Genomic DNA, 18,365 nt, shown 5'->3' on the forward strand with positions numbered 1-18,365 from the left:
TTCAAGCCAGCAGACTCACACTTGTCTTACCTCTGCTCCCTATCAGAAATGTCACTGTTTATTAGTGCAGTAGTGACTTGTTGCAGCATTTCTAAGACTTCATCACATCCTGTCAGAATTTGTGTTGCAAGAGACAAAATGCTGGTCTTCAGCTCCTAGGTACAAAAAGAGTTACAGGATACTGAAATTCTTAGACAATACAAAAATAAAAAAATAATAATAAAAAAAAAGGACAACAGAACAGAAGGATGGATTTCCAAACTAAGATAATGATAATGTGACCTGGCAGGCCTGCAGCAGGAGATTCATCCAAGACTTAATTTGATTAATGCTAAGCCCCAAAGTGCTGGGAGAAACTAGGTGCATGTTATACAGGATGCACATCCAGTTTCTAGAGGGAAGGAACACCCAAGTCCAGCACAGGAGAGCTGTCAGCCAGCCCAGGTACAGCATTGGTGACAGAATGTCCTGGCAGGTATGAGGAGCACTGTAGAGAGAGAAACTGAACAATGAAAACATGGGTGAATAGTGAGACAAGAAAAGTGCTACAATATTTAGCATTTACTCAACCAGCCTGAACAAATAACTTTCAGCTGCAGCAAAGTACAAGCACACAAAGTCTCAAGAGTAGCAGACATAACCAGCTCAACAAACAACACCAGAAATTCAGAAGGACCATCACAGAGGAATCATTACTGTTTCAAAACCAGCTTGGGTGACAGTCTGCATGCAAGGACAAACCTGGCTTCTAGGAGCTCACTCAAGGCTATTCCAGCAGTAATACAAGATGACACCATTTTAATAAACTTTTAATACCAACAAAACAATCCCTGCCTGCAAACCTTGTCCTCTAACAGTTTCCTTGCCACAAACATTATCCCTGCTAATTCAGACAACAGATGTAGGTTGCTCTACATAAGCTTTAGATGTTAAAACTGAAAAAAAGCAGAAGCCAGGTAAGGTAAGCAAGAAAACCCTTTCCTATTTAAAACTGAAAAATACTTTTTACCACCTAAGTAATTTGGAGAAAAAAAAACAGTGAGTGGGTAGCATCTCCAGAAAAGATGCCTGGCACATGAATTTTCTTACTAGCACATATGAATTAAAACACATTTTAAACCTCACTGGCTGTGTATTTATGAAGGGAAGTGAGCCCAAACTGCAATACTGACACAGAACAATTGCAGACTTCAGCTGGAGAACAGGAAAAAAAGCCCAACTATCTACAGGGATTTAACTGCATCAAGAGGAAATGAACCAACAAAACAGTGTAAAATAGAATGCATAGCAGAAACAAGAGGTGTCACAGGAACACTGACTGTAGAGGGCCATGCTAGAATAAAACTTGGTGTTTACCTGTACCTTCAATGTCTCTCCCTGCAAGGAGCTGTCACTGTCATCATTGTCATCAGGTTTAATCAAAATAGTGTTACTGAGGAGGTGGTTCTGTACAGCCATCAGGTACCGCAAGCAGGAAGAGGCAGCCTTTAACATAAATAAGCACACTTTACATTATCTAAACCCTCTGAGCAGCCTTGATTCAGGCAATCCTTGCACATTGACACATAAGAGGAAAAAAGCTGAGGGAAAGGACAAGCAAAAGTAAAAAATAAGTTCCTTAGAATAAGAATTTTTCTGCTGATTTATCATGAGCTTGTTAATTCGTATTTAAGAGAAGAACCTGGTTGTAAACCCCTGCATTTTGTGAAGCAACTTGCAACACAGAGACAGCAGCAGTACCATTTCACTCAGGTATTTTATCATCACATTCAAGTACTGTAACATTAATGAATTAAAAGGTAATGCAGCCACTGAGCTGAATTTAATTCATGGTCCTGAAAGTGCTGGTTTCATACTCCCCTCACACCCTCCTGCAGGCCAAGATTTTCTGTTCACTTTTGATGCAAGCTCAGAGGCCTCACCTTCCAGATAAGACCTAATCCTGCTGAAAACAGCTACACATCCTTTTGCTATTAAATAATGTCAACCTTCACTCTTTCTGTCTGTAGATTTTAATCCTTTCTGCTTGTATGAATCATTGTACACAACCCTAGAAGGAGCTTTTTTGTTTTTTAATTTGTTGTAATGCTTTAAAGACTGGGATACACAAACTCCCTTTAAATTGAAACAGCCACCAAAGCATTTGGAAAATATATCCCCATATAAACCTGTTTGAGCATTACTGCATGATTTACTTTGCTGTAAGAAATTGTTTCTCCCTTCCTTGCACAGCACAAACAAAGGACATTCATGTCTTGTACATGTTAAGGCACACAACTACAAAAGTTTCACCTCTATATACCCAGTGAAGTTGGTGAATTTAAGGAGGAAAAGAAGCCAAAGGCAAATGTACTTTCATCAAAATACATTTTACTTACAGGCACAGTTGAAAGAAGCCTTTGAAAATCATCTTTAGATACAGTTTGGCACTTGGTGATTAAGACACAAGATTCTCGGACAACAATCTTGAGAATGTAGTGCAACAGCTCATCATTTAGTCTTCAAAAAATGCAAGAAAGAGGCAAAATGTTAATAGTCTAATTATGGTGTATTTTGTACAGCTCATCTCAGCAGCTGTGTCACAAATTAAGTGAAACCAAACCAGATATCTGTTCGACTTCAGAAATTCAGACACAAAAGAAACCAGGTCTGAAATGTTGAACAATTACTGCAACAGATTCCTGGAGACTTCCTGCACTCCACTGACAGAAATCCAAGACTTTTAATGACCCCTCCCAGCTTGAACAGGGACCAGAGCTGGGCACTCACTGCTGGAAAGTCACCTAATGCAGTGACATGGAGGGCAATGTCACACCAGAGAACTTGTGAACCATCACCCACAGTTACCAGACACAAGGAGCAGGGAATCCAAACCTAAGTCTGTGCACAGAAGTCTCCAAAGCTGCCCCTAAAATGTCAAACCTCTCCCTCCCTTGTCCTAATGAAATTCTACCCACTACAGACACAAAGATGGTGTTTCAGCTCACACTGCCAGTAAGATAACAAGCAAATTAGCAGAGTTTTATGCAAGCTTACCTAAAGCAAGTAACAGAAACATGCATTATAAATGGGGAGGAGGTGGACGTTGAGTGTTACCTATAGTGATCATCATCTTCACTTCCAAATCTGTTGTTCTGTAGCTGTTCAGCTAAATTAGTCAGGATAACATCACGCAGCTGAGAGAGACCACTATTTCTCTCTCCTAAAACAGAATGCAAACACTTTTGCAAAACAGCATTTTACAGAATTCATTTGTTTCTTTCCTCAGACACCTTGCTTCCTATAGGCCACTTGTCAGAAATTACTGTATGTGCAGTGTAACCCAAGTCCCTGTTGATATTACAGTGTTAAAACTGGTTTAAATTCCAGAGGCTTTGATGCATGAACATGTTTTATGAAGTAACAAATAACTGTGCATCACCTGCTTCTAAGTCCAGGCTCCCATTTCATGGGGAATGCAAGGAGATGACTAAACTTTCACTAAGGACCTCAGGACACTGTGTAATTGCCACAGGTAACCCTAACTGCTAACCAGGACAAGCAGCATTGTTGTCATTACTAACAGTGACAAAAGAGGACTTTAATCCTTTTTCAACTTCAAATAGCTGCCTAATTAAGAGAAATTTTCCTTTCCTACACCTAACATAAGCTGGAGTATGTAGCCATCCAGATGGCAGCTTCAGAATTTGAAGCATTCTAGAATTTCCTAGAATAGGATGGGTTTAAACAGCCTAGTGCTCTATCTTCTGAACTGTTTGCCCTCCAGAGGTTAAGTACTTTCATTTTCTGTTTTCAAGTTAAAAAAAACCAACAAACCCAAAACCAAAACACTCTCACATGTCAATAAGACATTCTCACCTTCAGTTAAGACCAATTTCAATAAATTATTGATTTCTGCTTCTCCAGGATACAGGATATTTAAACCAGAGCTAAAGAAAAAAAAAAAATAAAACCACGTATGACTTTATGTATTTATGTATTGAAAAGTGAACAAAATTATTTCAATGGACACTTGAAAAATGGTGTCCTTCCTACATGAATTATTACATCAAGACAGAAGACCACAATAACTCAAAGAATACTGGTGACAGTCTGAAATGTTGAAACATGTAGACTTCTTTTTCCTTCTAAATAACACTCATAGAAAAGAAAACCAGCATGCTTTTCAGCTTCACACTGAGAGCAGATATTATTCCAGCCTCCCTTTGGCTCATGCTGACCAACTTGTGATACAAACATCACACTGCAAGATAAACTTGAGGTTGCCATTGGTGTCAGAATCCCCCAACAAGAAAAGAGCAGCAAGGAGCCATTATCTAATCCCTACCTCTGATGGCTTTTTACAAATCATTGGAGGATAAAGGGTTAAACAAGGGGGAAATGCAGCAGCTGTCTATATAGTTGACAGGATACACTTTTCCCTGTCAGAAAGCAAGCTGGAAATGATAGATAATCATACTAAAGATACACTATTCTGCACTCACTACTTGAGTTGCAAAAAGCCATTGAAATTTGGAATGCCATGATTCACACACACACACAGAAAAAATGCAGGTTGATCTTCTGAAGATTCTGTTCTCAAATTCTGGAGGACTTCCCACTTGAAAGAAGATTATATTTGTACTTGGAATGCTGTCTCAGACATCCTTTGTCCTTGATATTTACATTATCTCATTTTTGGTGATACACAACCACACTTTTTGCTCACTTCCCTGTACTTACTCATTCTGCTGCACTGACAAGTTGGAGAAAGGAAATCACACAGCAGGAGGTTCAAAAGATGCAGTAGCAAAAGTGATGTGGAACTAAAGCAACCACCCTGTTCCAAGTGTTTGATGACCTGGTGAACCAGCCCACCCTTTTTTCCTTTTTTCTAGACACAAACCTGACTTTTTCCAAAAAGTTTTACTACCCTGCCAGTGTTTTTCCCTGGCCCTTCAGCCTGAGAGCATTCCTCAAGTATTAAGCATTCTGCTTCTCCTCACATTCCTTTTGTTCAGGAGAATTTCAGTCACTTGAAACCCTGGTGTAACAGCTGACAACATGAGCTTTGCCTTCTCCAGAACACCAATAATCCACATGAACTAAATGGCCATGAATGGAATGCAGAAACTGCTTCAATTTAGCAGCTATATTATAATAAGCATTAAAAAAACCCTCTAAAGAGTGCTAATAAAAAGCAACAAAAGAAACATGAGGTAATTACTCTGTTATTTCACTGTCATCAAGACAAACACACTATAAAATTCTATCCTATTGATTTAAAAACAATCTGCTGGATCCAATTTGACTGTTCACTTGTTACAGCACTTTCAGATAGTCTAAAATCTAAGTTATGTTTAATTTGACAGAACAGATCCTTACCTAATAGCTAGGCAAACCTCCTTCTGAATTTCAGAGCAAATCTGATCCCTTGGTGCCATCAGCAACTGCCAGAGTAGGAGGCCAGACCTCCTAACAATATCCCTGTTTCTTTCAGTTTGTGGGCTGAAGAAAAATTTAAAAACCACCTAAGAAAGATTAAACACAGCAATATTAAAAAAATTTAAAATTGCAATTAACAATTAAAAATTGCATTAATTAACCATTTTCCTGCAGTCACTTTCTCAAACTATTTGTCTAGGTCACCAGAAATCTTAAAGCCAGAAACTGACTTTGTATCCAAAGGAAAAAAAAAAAAAAAAGAAGGAAGAAACCTCTCTGGATTTTCTTTTAATCTGCAAAGGTGGCAATAACATGTTTAAATGAGGACTGTATAAATTATGGGTGTATAAGATACTGCAAAGGCACTGCTAAATCTCCTTTAATTTTATTTCCAAGGAAAAAAAAACCCAAAAACCCACTAAAATCTCCTGACTGCCTGTACACTGGAGATGTTTTTGTACCTGAAAGACAACGAGGATGCAGCGGATGATACAGGTGTCTCCATTCACCATGGCTTTCTCCATGATGTCACAAATACTGCTCAGATGATGTGCTTCAATTGGATGCTGCTTGCCCAAAAAAGTTGTTATGGGAAGATTGTTGCTGGCTGCAAGCAGGTTGAGTTGGTGGATACACATGGCACCAACATGGTGCAGTAACTGGTTAATAACCTCATTTGTGGTTGTTGCATCCCCTGGAAAAAGAAAAACTGTTCAAGTGCTGTCTGCAAATAAAATCACCACCTCTAACTCCAGGACACCTGCACACACGACAAAAGAATTACCCAAACTCCTTTTTTTTAATGTGCTAAAGGAAGCAAGAACCTGGAAGCTTCCCAAACCATCTTGCTTTGTGCTTTTTCCTTTCTTAAAGGGAAGGCAAACCACGAGCAAGATTTATAAACACCTGCTCAAGAATGAACTGAACTTTTAACAGCTTCACGAGGTAGTTTCTGAGTATTTATTCTGTGATCACCACACATTTCACCTCCACTTTGTGTAAAATGCTGACTTGTAAGCTCACCTTTGGGCTCTGTGATGACATGGCTCACTCCCAGTCTCTGACAGACACAGTGGAATGCCTGATTCCCAGGATTGCACCACTGATCAATGTAATCATTGGAGCAGGTCCATATCATGTTATTCATGGTATCATAACAAGCACCTGGGGAAAATATTTTGCACATCAAGTTCTAAAATATTTGTTAGAAAAGCAGACTGAAGTATTTTTATGGCAGATATGACCCCAAATTATTTGCTGGAGGAGTTCTCTGCCAGGTGACAACAATTAATAGCAATGCACTGGAATGAAAAACATTAAAAGGAGAATCCTTAACAAAGGCTGAAGCAGAAATATCTCCATGTATGCATTTTCAAACATGAGGCTAAGTTTGGAACTTTGCAGCACCTTACAGCCTAAGCAATCTTTCAAGATTGTTTTCTGCTTCAGAAAACATTTTTCCTGAGCTTCTGTGCAGCTGAAACTGCAAAAGCAAAGCACTGGAAATTCCCTCAGGGGATGCTGAACTTTCAAAAACATTAAATTTACAAAATTTCACCACAGATGTGAAACCCACCCCCAGCTGCTGAGCTGCTTACTGCACATTAAAATCCAGATAAGATTCCTTAAAACCAAAGGGATGGATATATATCTAGTTCTGAAATATTCCCAGAAAAGAGATTTGTGTCTTACCAAGTCCTGGAACTAGAGCACCACGTCCAAGTGAACTTCCTGCAGCATCAATGAGATCTGCTCTGCTGGTGAACTGCCCATCCGAAATGTTGAACACCAAGCTTGAAGCCAGAACTACAGAGAAAAAAAGTCTCCAATAAATTTCTGAGTTTATTTTCCTTCAGCAAACCAAAGCCTTAAACCCAGCCACAAATCCATCTGGCTTACTTTTTAAGGATGACAAAGCACTTGTTCCCCCAAAGAGTGAGCGTGTTGCAGAGCTCCCTGATCCACCTGGGGGGGGGACCAACATCACCAGGTATGTCCCACATGTGTAGATTGGGGTCTTCCTCAACATCTTCAGTGGCAGCCCACAGCTTGTGTTTGCAGCTGAAGTGTTGAACAGGAAAATATAAAACACCTTTTTCTCCAGAACATTCAATACTCTGCCTTTTATCAGCAAACGAGGCAGATTTATATTTAGGGCTTCAAAGGGATCAATATGGAAATCCACTTAAGGTGCATTTTGCAGCATTTAGGAGTTGTATAAAGGAGAAGTGTCAGAATCCCACACATTCAGCATGAAGCCTCAAGAAGGATTCAAGCAGTTTCACAGGTTATTTAGCTAAGAGAACATCTTTAAAAAAAACCAAACAAAACAAACCACAAACAAAAATACAGTAATCTCTAGTTTCCAAACCAGGAAAATCTGGAGCCTAACATTTAAGTATAAACAAAACTGTTTTAAGCATTGTATGGGGATAAACAGATTGAAAGCAGAACCTCAGAGCCAAGGAATCTCAGAACAGAGACATCACTGGAGATTCACTACGCACTGACTATTTTAAGTTCTCCTGCTCCACACAAAACTTATTCAGTCATAATGATCCAGCTCCTTCCACAGCTGATCAACACTTTCCTGAGCACTGACTAAAGAATTATCCAAGAATAACCACTTATTCTTTTTCTTCTGTAGCACTCTAGTTGTCAACTGGCATAACATTGCCTTTAAAATAGCTCTTCAAGCTCCCTCTTTGCCAGTTCCCCTGTAAGCTTATCAATTCCCTGTGTATTTTTATGGAAATACCTCTCATTGTTTAAAACTGAAGAAAGAAAACTCATGAAATTATGAAGGAAGATGAGAATTAATTCAGGATAAACTGAGTAGCATCTTAAGACCAATCTCACAGAGGTACAGAACATCCTGAAAGCCATCAGTGCTGTTCATTCAGGATTTCCTCATTAACCTGGGTAATTTCAGGCAGGCCAGAAAAGAATATGCCAACAGTTTGCAAATTTACCTCAAAAAAGCAAAATCACCTTCAATTTATAATATTCAGCTCAACTGCAAAACATGAATTCCTTCTATTTTTACACAACAATTAGAAGCCCAGTTGAGCAGAGAAATGCAATCACCAGTCTGATCATGTGTGGCATAAACTGAATATGAAAAAGGAGGGGAAAAGGGTGCTACAAGTATTCTGCTCAGTTTTTTCACAATCAGTGCCTAATTTAACAAAGGAACTTGCAATTCATTTAGCAAATAGTGAAAAAAAAAAATATATATATATAATTCAAAGACATTTTGGAAAAAAAAAATTACACACTTTTTTTAATCATGTCCTAAGAGGTTAGTAAAGAGTAGGACTGATATTAAGTGTGTTAAGAAACAAACTATGAAAAATTGAGTGAGTAAAACCTCTTCTGACCTGCTTGGTCCTCCTTCAGTGTATTGGAGATGGTGGAGCCAGTGAGAGCTGCCAGGGTTGCTGATGGGGAAGCTCGGTACCTTGAGAGCCTACTCAGGAGCATCTCATTTATACTCTTTGCAGATTCCCCCTCTTTTCTCATTAATATGATGCGTTCCTGCAGAGGATTTGCTATACAGATGCCATTTTCTACCTATTGATATGGAGGGAAAAAAATACTTTTAGATACTTGGTAGGAGACTGATGACCTCAGCAGAACAGTAAAATTCAACAGCTCAATGTATCAAGTAGGGATACAGGCTTAAACTCTAACTCTGCTGGAAAATATTTCTTACAAAAAAAGGTGTTATAGAGAGGTGAATATTTGTTGTTTAGGACTCTGTGGTTCAATACAGAACCCTTTGTTTTGTCTGTCCCCAAAGACAGAACTGCTTCTCACAATCTTATTTATGAAGCTCTACTTACAAATATTTAATCTCCCTGTATCCTTAATGATGTTTCACTGGCGAGTTTAGTGAAAAGAGGCCTCTACATAACTTCCCAGCCAAAGAAAAGGGTAAACAGTGATTTTCTTAGACAATAAACTTCAGGGGCTGTGTTACTGAAGAATCCATCTCTTAATGAAGACAAGGTCTGATTTACAGCACCAGGCATTTTCCAGAAGCTGCAATACTACAGCCTTCCATTTCTAGCTCCATCATCCCACTCAGTACTTTTCTGCTCAAAATTATTTCCTAAAGACATCACAAACATCTGTTCAGCCTACAGAGACCAATAACCAAACCTAACACATGGATTTGAAAATGCTGCTATTTCATGAAGCAGCAGCCACACTACCAACTCCAGAGTCAGAGAAAAAACAGAATTTGCTTACTATAAGTTCAAAAATATCCATAAAGACTGAGTGGCCTTTTGGTGTTTTTTCATTGAGGCTTGCAGGAGACCAAATCCAGTAGAAGTATGTGCCATCTGAAGAAAGGTGCACTGTGGTCATGGTACTGCCAACTGGGAAGTGATTGACTGGCATTGGGATTATCTGACACACCTGGGAGAAGGAGAGCACCTTAGCAGTTCATATTTTGAAGTCTGGTTTTAGGAGTATTAAAAGGATACTAAAAAATAAATGCATAAGATCAAGTGCAGCCAGACCAGAAGAGGCTTAATTTTGGACATAATAATACTATTACATTTATCTGGTACAAACTGTGATGTTTACCAAGTGGATCTACTGCCTACAAATCAATTTACATATCCAAACATTTAACATATCTGAAAATAAAAGGATCATCTCCTCTGCAATGATTGAGAGCATAACCACAGCACCATAAGGAAAATACACATGCTAAAGAGTTATCTACTTTCTGCAGCTTCTCTGAAATGTTACTTGAAACTTTGGAAGAAAAGGGGAATCCAAAAAGTATCAGTTTCAGGACATAAAGGTGCATATCCATGTTAAAAACAGGACAGGAAAAAAAAAAAAAAAGAAAGAAAAAAAAAAAAAGAAAAAAAAAAAGAAAAAAAAAAAGAAAAAAAAAAGAAAAGAAAGAAGAAAAAAAAAAGAAAGTATCCAGTTGTTTATCTACAAAACACAATTTGATCAGAAACAGTACCTGGATTTTGTAATTTTGGTACAGTTTAAGAACAATGAGCTGCTCAGGAAGATTTTTTTTCAGTTTGAGTCCAAGTCCTTTTTGCTGTTGTTTAACAACAGGATCACACTATGCTCAAGCCCACAACACAGTCATCATATAGCACAACCTCAGCCTATATACATACATTTATATATAAACCCAGGTACCTATACATGTATACACACACTAATGCATGGAAACAGTAATATCTATAACATAATATCTATATCTATCTAACATAATATCTATAACATAGTAAGTTTCATCATGCAATGCTTTCAGTGGGGGTCTATAAAAAGGCAGTTTCATAATTAAAAAGACTTCAAGGATAAATCCAATCAAAGCTAGGAATGATTGTGATTAATCAAGATAATTTTCTTACTCTACTACAACTCTGCCACGAGCTGTTCCCTTTACCTGAAGGGTATGCTGATCCACCACCTGGAAAAGGGAGTGAGGTTTATTATCAAAGGACACAGGGCGATGGAGCAGTTTGCTGTTGCCAAAAGCAACCCACCCAGGCTCCAGCTCCTCATTCCGGCAGTACACAAAACCTCTGGCAAAAAAAGGCAGAGTATTACAATTCTTTAGAACCCTGTGCTGTTCTTCTTTGTTTGTTTTACTTTCTAAGAACAACTTGCAACCACATTCCTGAACTTTGACTGAGCTGAAATTCAGGTCGGGGGAAGGCAGCAATTTCTACTTGAAATGACTTGAAGCACAAGCTCAGAATTTTTCATAGCCTCATGACTTTCAAGCTATAAAGCAGCAAGGAGGTGCAGAGCCTCACAGCTCCACTGATAATTTATATAATGAAGGACATAATTAGAAGACAAATACTTACAAATTCAGCAACAGTACAACTATGAATAAGAAGGTCACAAAAATTTAGTATATCCTCTCAGCAAAGAATAAACCCACTTCCTCCATTCTGGGAGTGCACCTCTTTGCAGGAGGTTGGAGTAAATAGCCTCCAGAGGTCCCTTTCAAACCTAAATTATTCTACAACTGTAGAGAAAACATACTCAAGCAGAACTGCAGCAAGCCAGAGCATTAAAACCAAACCCCATAACGAAAATGCACAACATGCTCTACTCTACATCTTAGAGAGGTTTACAAAAAAAAAAATAATTTATTAAGACAGATCTGCAGAACAGCAAACATTCAGCTGTCACTTACCTCAAAGTGCCATGTAATCCAGATCCTAATTTGCTTATTCCTCTGCCCACTGAATTGGTTGTGTAAAGGTAGAGCCCATCTGCTGCGAGGCAGCGCCCCAAGTCTGCGTCTGAATGGGGGAGAAAAGAGAGCAGGGACAGCTCTGAGATTGTCCTGGGAATTCCCCCTGCTCACTGCACCTCTGGGACAGCAACTGAACCCCCACAGATGCTCATCACAGGCCAGTACTGAGGTCACAACCATGGGTTTAATATTGAATTTATTATTTGGTGTTCAAAGAGCTGCTGTGACACTGCCAGAGGGCCCTCTTCTCACAGCATCTCTTTCCAGCCTTCCAGAGATGCCCAGATGCTGCCTCACTCCCTCCTACCAATACTTGGGGCTATTCACATCTCCTGCTGCTGCCAAATAAATGAGCAAGAATAAGGTGCTAGTCACACAGCCTCTCTTTTGAGACAATAAATGACATTAGCACTGTTTTTTTATCATTTAAAGAGACCATCATCCACTCTGCATAACTCCTTCCTGTCTCACATTCTCATTTCAGACTGCTCTTTGGGTATTACAGCTAAACCTGCTACTGCAAAAAAAACCAAAAAACCAAAAAGCCCACAACTAGTAACTTTGAATTTGCTTTTTTTCTTCACACTATAAACTATAAAACCATAAAACCAGTAGGAACCAGACTAGCATAGCCAACCATGCTCAGGAACACGGGACAGTTCAACTGAGCTCATTTCAAGTGGAAAATTCCTTGACTGAAACATAAACCAACTTGAGTATTTGCTATTAAATGCCTTCAGAATGACACAAAGGAGCAGAGGACCATTCTTTTCTGCTTTTGCAACAGGTAATGCTGCACAGAACTGGCAGCAAGATCAAATGCAAGCAAGGCTTGTGGCTCTGAAGCCTTTCTGGTCATGACAGACTGTTTGTGGGGAAGGAATAATCTAATACAGAGCCTTGATCTCTGCTACAATTCTCTGCTTCTTTTAAAGCTGCTGAACAGACCCTTAAACCTCTGACCACTGTTAATTTAAGACAAAATGTATTCCTAATGCAGCTTTCCACTCACAAAGTAGTAATAATTAACAATCAGGACTGGGCACACAGGGCACAGCCTTGTGACAGGGATGTCAGTAAAGCAGCCCAGTCAAGCTGAGCAGTCAGGCAGAGAGAGGGAAACACCTCTTCAAAACAGAGTTGTCTTTAATAAATTTGCAGATAGCCTAAAATGACAACTCAAATTTGTAAATTCCTAAGCCCTGCATTAAACTTGATGAGAAGTCATAGCCTGAACTAATATTTCTGAAGTAATGTGAACACTCTCATTTACTGCAAAAATAATATGCAAACAAAGCACTAAGAGTTCATTCAGAGGGGGGAAAAAACCCAACCAAATGAAAGTATAAAAAAAGAACACACAAAGCAGATTGGACAGAAACAAAATAGAATAGGGAAAGGGAAAAAAAAAAAACAAACCAATGAACTTGCACTTTTAAAAATAAACCTCTGCCAGTGACAGCCATCTACTGAATGCAGTGATACTGCCCAGGACAAAAAAAATTATGCTTACTTAAAGACTAATGAGTGCACAGTATCCAAACTCAGTTTGACCTCTGCAAAATTCCACTTCAAGTCAGGAAGGATCACTGTTCAACTGCTTTTGTTTCCTACAACCAAGTTACTAAGCAAGTTAAAATAGCATCTGGCCTTCAACAACCAAAAAGGAAGACTCTTCTGAACATTATTATTTTGTATTTTTAAAAATTATAGGCCACACTATCATTAATACACCAGAGTTCAGATTTACCCTGTTCATTTAAAGATAGATATTATTTTTCTATCTGATCTAACTTTAAAAAAGCAAACAAATAATTTACATACCTAGTTGGATGAACCTAATGAGAACGGGTATCACAAGCCAAGCAATGTAAACAATTTAATTCTCCTGTAAATCAGGACAATTTCCAGACCTTCAGTTCTGAATGTACAGACCAAAACAAGAAAATGCCCAGACAGCTGCTCCTTTCCCCTCTCACAACTTATCAGGTTTCAAGACACTCCAGTTGATGCCCACTTCTCTCCAGATGGGTCCTTCTAAACCCCTTCATCTTTCAGTGGTTTGGTTTGTCCACTCCTTGCTCTTACATTCCTTCCAACAGTGATACCCTTTCCCACTCCAAAGCTTCACCTTCTTTTAGAAACAATAATCACCACAAAAAAAAAAAAAAAAAAAGCATCTTTTCCTCCCCTTCTGACAGTCATGAAATAATTCACCTTTACTTTCACTGCTGGAACTCGTGTTGGCATCAGGGGCAGGTAACATGTCCTCAAAGCCCCAGGACACTATATGCTTTCCTCCAAGCAAACAAGAGGGTGATCCAGGTCCTCCCTCCAAAAGCAACAACCTTTAAGCAGAAAATAAAAGAAGATGCAGAGAGAACAGTGACAGCAAAAACTAAATCAAAAGTTAAGACGACGCAGCTATCTTTTAAGTAATGATTCTCTCAGAGCTCATAAGCCACTTAAAGGAGTCGTCAATACTTAATTAAAAAAAATTAATACTTAATTAAAAAAAACTTAATACCCCAAATCTAATTAGTAGGTCCTTTTAGATTTGACTTTCTAATGTCTGCCTCCTGCAATCGAATAAATTTCGATCTTTCCTAAAGCTTTCAATAACACTGAAGGCTTTTAAATCACAACATAAAGCCATTAATCTGCAAATGCACTTACACATTTTCACTGATGTAAAAGTGCTACAATGAGGAAAAAACAAAGAAAAAAAAAAATCACAACAAACCTGTAGAGCACATCAGCCACAGGCAAGGATCCCAGATCAGTTTGTTTCTGTAACAGATGCACTGTGTGAACAAAGGTTTTCAGCGACCCTCTAAAAGGATAAGAAAAACAGGAATTAAAGATTTCTGTTGAAACAAGACTCAACACACAGATAACAGCACCCAGTGCCATAAAGAGAGAATATCCAAGATAGGTCATCAAGCTTCATTTCTAATTTGTATTTCTTTCCTGGATGATTTTCATTCTTTTGTGAAGTGAGTGAAGAGAGGGTAAGATAAAGGAAGAATGCTGACAAACTGCTGGGCTAAGCCATGCTGTTTTTTTGGAAGAACGTGGACATTAAAGGCCATCTAGGCATGTGATAAAAACCCTCAGTCCTGCATTTATTACAGCTGCTTTCAATATTTTCTGTAGGTGATTAATTATATTTAGATCATCAAATGCAATCTGTGGATCTCAGAGGGGCTCAGACAGAGCATTAGCAAGATTTGCTGCAGTCATAGCTAAAGATGGCTTTCTTGACTAAAAATGAAAATATCAAACTAAATAATTGTCAAAAATCTGATGATTTTTCTCCCAAACACAGAGTTGGAAGCTCTTCCCCTACTGAAAGGATGCATTTAAATGTATACTAGCACTAGATATTTCTGAAAACAAAATTAAACCTAGGTAGGATTTGTTTTTCATGCTGCCTAAAAGTGTTGCTTTAAAACTTTATTGTGATATTTACAAACAGATGGAATTTGTAACTCTAATTAGAATTCTTGTTCATTCATGAGTTGAATACTTTTTTTTTTGGACAGTCTGAAATCTCTGTGTTAATAAACTGGAAAATTGCCTGCTTTTTGTAGAAATACAGAGGTCTTTAAAAATTTTATTTTACAGTTTCTGGTTTTAAAGGTCATGGGTGTTAGGAAGAAGTCATTTTCTGAACATCCTGGGGGCTTAATTTCCAGGCATGACAGCCTTGCTAAAGACAAGAATCCTGACTGTCTCTCAGCCATGATAATAGTTATGAATTGATTTCTCCAGAAGCCTGACTGATCAATTGAAGAGATCTTTTCCATCCACCCTGCTGCATACAGGTTTTTGCTTTCTGTCACACATGGGCAGTCTCAGCTAACTTCCTAACAGCATCTCCTCCTCCAAGCCCCAAACCCTGTTTTCCTCACTGGCATTTTCAGCTCTTCACCCATCAACCTCAGCTTGGAGAAAATGGACACCAAATACTTCAAAGCACCTCAATTAATTCTTTAAAGCAATATTCATCCTCTTGGTTTATTCTCTGGAATATGAAGCATCCAAGATTGCAACTAGGAACCTCAAGAATAGCCTCATTTTGAAGACAACTTCTTCAAAAAGGTACCCAACACATGACTTCAAATTTAAAGGAAAAAAAAAATCAAGGCTTCCATAGGTATGCAATGCAAAACAGATTTGCAAAGAATATGTAAGATCAACCTTCATTTTAAAAGCTGTATTTGAAATTTAGCTCTTTCAGCTGCAAAAGAACATCCCATATTTCCTGAAAACTGACATCTGGAAAAAAAATAAATGAGCTTGTGTTTATCAAATCCAATTTATCTGAGCTATGTTCAAGCACATTGCCTTTTAGATCAGGCAGTTGTCAGTGCAGAGGAGTTTGCCACATACAGTAGGCTCCTCATTGACTTCATTAGAACAAGTACACTAGAAATTAAGTGGTTTTCATCTCCATAAATCTTTTCCCAAAGCAAATCATGACATCTACTGAGAGCTTCAACATCTTGAAGCAGAGCTAAACTTGACAGACAAGACTGCAATCTGAGAAACAATAAAGCCAAGATTTCCAGGAGGCAGCTCCTGCCTTTCGACCCACGTTCATATGGCTGAGTTCCCCACACTCCTCCCCTTCTCCCCAAGCCCCATCCCCTAAGAAGAGTAAGTTTTTAATAAAATTATTATGGCCATTTTGTCCTCAGTCACCTAATGCCATCCTAAACCCACGCAGGCCACAGGATAGGTCAGCCTGCACTGGATGAGCTCTTCTTGGCAAAGAAATGAAAAAATACCTCCAGATGTTTCACAGACAACACTGAAATCTGAAATTAATTGCTCTGAAACTTGGCAGTGATGCCTTCTACAGCCAAATGAAGAAGCACAACCTCCAGGATTAAAGGGGCAGCACAAAGGGAAGAGACAACTTTCCCCCCACGACAGAAACATTTGGAACCATTCCTAGAACAGATCCCTGCAGTAGAAGCAGCAATATGTACAAGAGCCTTTCTAACCTAGATACTTCTGCTTTTACATATGCTAAATACACACAAAAAAATAAAGGCTTAGCTTCTCAGCTTCACCCTTTCCAACCCAACATTTACATAGCAGAAAGACTAATGCAACCCCAAATTTAGTAGTGACAGTGCACTCACATCATTTTGGATTCTTATATTTGAGTATTTAAAGGTTGAACACTTATTACCAATAACATTGAACATTTATCACCAATAATGCTGAACACTTATTACCAACATCCACCACGTGTCCTTTCAGCAACTTCCTTACCTTGCACAAGCCAAGGCAACCAGGGCAGCAGCAGCATTTTCTCTTTGCTTATAGGGAATCTGTTGGCCCGAAGCAGAAGTGTCTTCCAGCCAGGAGCAGAGCAAAGCCTCGATCCCATTGAGGCAGTCAGCTGGCTCCTTGGTCAGACTCAAAGGCTGGCAGTCCCGAAGGCAATTCAATAGCACCTCAGCAGTTATGTTACAGAGAGAAGGGTCTGTTCTGCTTTGAGACTGAATGAGGGGGAAGACCAACAGGAGCCCCATGCGGGAGGTAAACGGCGCCTGCTCAGGCTGCTGCAACAAGCCCTGACGTTTGAGCAAGCTCAGCGCTTCCTCATCCCCCGAGCTCTCCCGGTCGTGCTGCTCCTCCAGGGCGAGCTGGCGCTGGGCGTTCCAGAGCCCCCGCAGCGCGTTCAGCCGGTACTCCAGCAGCCGGGCGTAGGCGTTGCTCTGGTTCCCGCACACCGACCGCAACCGCTCCGCCAGCTCCCTCGGGTTCTTGGTCTCAAATGTCAGGATCTGCAAAGCAGGGAAAAGTTGGCATTTAGACGGGTTTTCTTTTTCTTTTTTTTTTTTTTTAAGGAGGAGGGGGGGAGGGGATGTAATGTGTGCCCGTAGGGTGACTTCTGGATCAGCAGATGTACAGCAGCCTGGGGATGTAGCTGAGGATGCTTCTTGCAGGGGGTTGGACTAGATGGCTTTAAGAGGTCCCTTCCAACCCAAATTATTCCATGATTCAATATTTAAAAAATTGTTTATCGTTATCATTAGTAGTATTAAATTTCTGGGCACAAATAAAGCTATACTAGAGGCCAAAGAGCCTGTGCATGGCATGGAGTCTGCTCCTCCTGCAGCAGCATCACCTCTGAGGCCTGGGCTTGGCTGGCAGAGATTGTCAGACTTCCAATCATGATGCTAAAACAATACAGATTACAAAGAAAAACACATAAGAATTAGTATTTTTGAAAATAAAGACTCAGCTCTCCTCGAGCATTTTTATTTTGTAATCGAGGCAATTTTGCTAAAAACTTCAAAAGGAGCAAGAGGGTGGAGGGGTCCCAGGGGCTGAGTTTTGATCCCTTCTATGGGAACTAACAGGTCAACAAGATTTTGTAATAGGAACATTTATGTTCTAGTTTTACAGCTTTTCAAACCTACCAACCACCTCTCTAAACTGAACCAAGACTTCTGTCACACACTCACCCTCCCCTGGTTTTTTCAGTCCTCAATTTTATCAGATTGCACTCAGCTCCATCTTTCTCAAAATATTTCCAGCTGCTGCCATAGTCTAAAAACCTAAAAATCTCATCATCATCATCATTTCAGACAGAAGAAAGGAGCCTTTCTGGCACTTCTAAGTAAAGCTGGAACGACTGAAAACAAGCAAACCATGACAGAAAGGA

General features: G+C 39.3%; 1 protein-coding gene across 4 annotated transcripts in view; it reads right to left on the minus strand.

Moving 5' to 3' along the window:
• HECTD4 (HECT domain E3 ubiquitin protein ligase 4) overlaps positions 1–18,365 on the minus strand; it is a 71,434-nt gene that overhangs the window by 44,200 nt on the left and 8,869 nt on the right. For 2 of the 4 annotated variants that reach the window (XM_071763097.1, XM_071763095.1), the window contains exons 2-18: positions 16,964–17,481; positions 14,421–14,510; positions 13,895–14,025; positions 11,615–11,723; positions 10,853–10,991; positions 9,679–9,849; positions 8,805–8,997; positions 7,324–7,485; positions 7,117–7,230; positions 6,448–6,588; positions 5,886–6,118; positions 5,365–5,510; positions 3,859–3,929; positions 3,097–3,202; positions 2,379–2,499; positions 1,363–1,485; positions 31–155 (exon numbers count right to left, since the gene is read on the minus strand). In XM_071763097.1, coding sequence (XP_071619198.1) covers positions 31–155; positions 1,363–1,485; positions 2,379–2,499; positions 3,097–3,202; positions 3,859–3,929; positions 5,365–5,510; positions 5,886–6,118; positions 6,448–6,588; positions 7,117–7,230; positions 7,324–7,485; positions 8,805–8,997; positions 9,679–9,849; positions 10,853–10,991; positions 11,615–11,723; positions 13,895–14,025; positions 14,421–14,510; positions 16,964–17,481 — 2,693 coding nt within the window. Of the gene's footprint in view, positions 1–30; positions 156–1,356; positions 1,486–2,378; positions 2,500–3,096; positions 3,203–3,858; positions 3,930–5,364; positions 5,511–5,885; positions 6,119–6,447; positions 6,589–7,116; positions 7,231–7,323; positions 7,486–8,804; positions 8,998–9,678; positions 9,850–10,852; positions 10,992–11,614; positions 11,724–13,894; positions 14,026–14,420; positions 14,511–16,963; positions 17,482–18,365 lie in introns of all 4 variants that reach the window. The other 2 variants (XM_071763096.1, XM_071763094.1) reach the window with 1 other exon arrangement.

The sequence above is a fragment of the Heliangelus exortis genome, chromosome 19 (assembly GCF_036169615.1).
Source record: "Heliangelus exortis chromosome 19, bHelExo1.hap1, whole genome shotgun sequence".
Classification (NCBI taxonomy): domain Eukaryota; kingdom Metazoa; phylum Chordata; class Aves; order Apodiformes; family Trochilidae; genus Heliangelus; species Heliangelus exortis.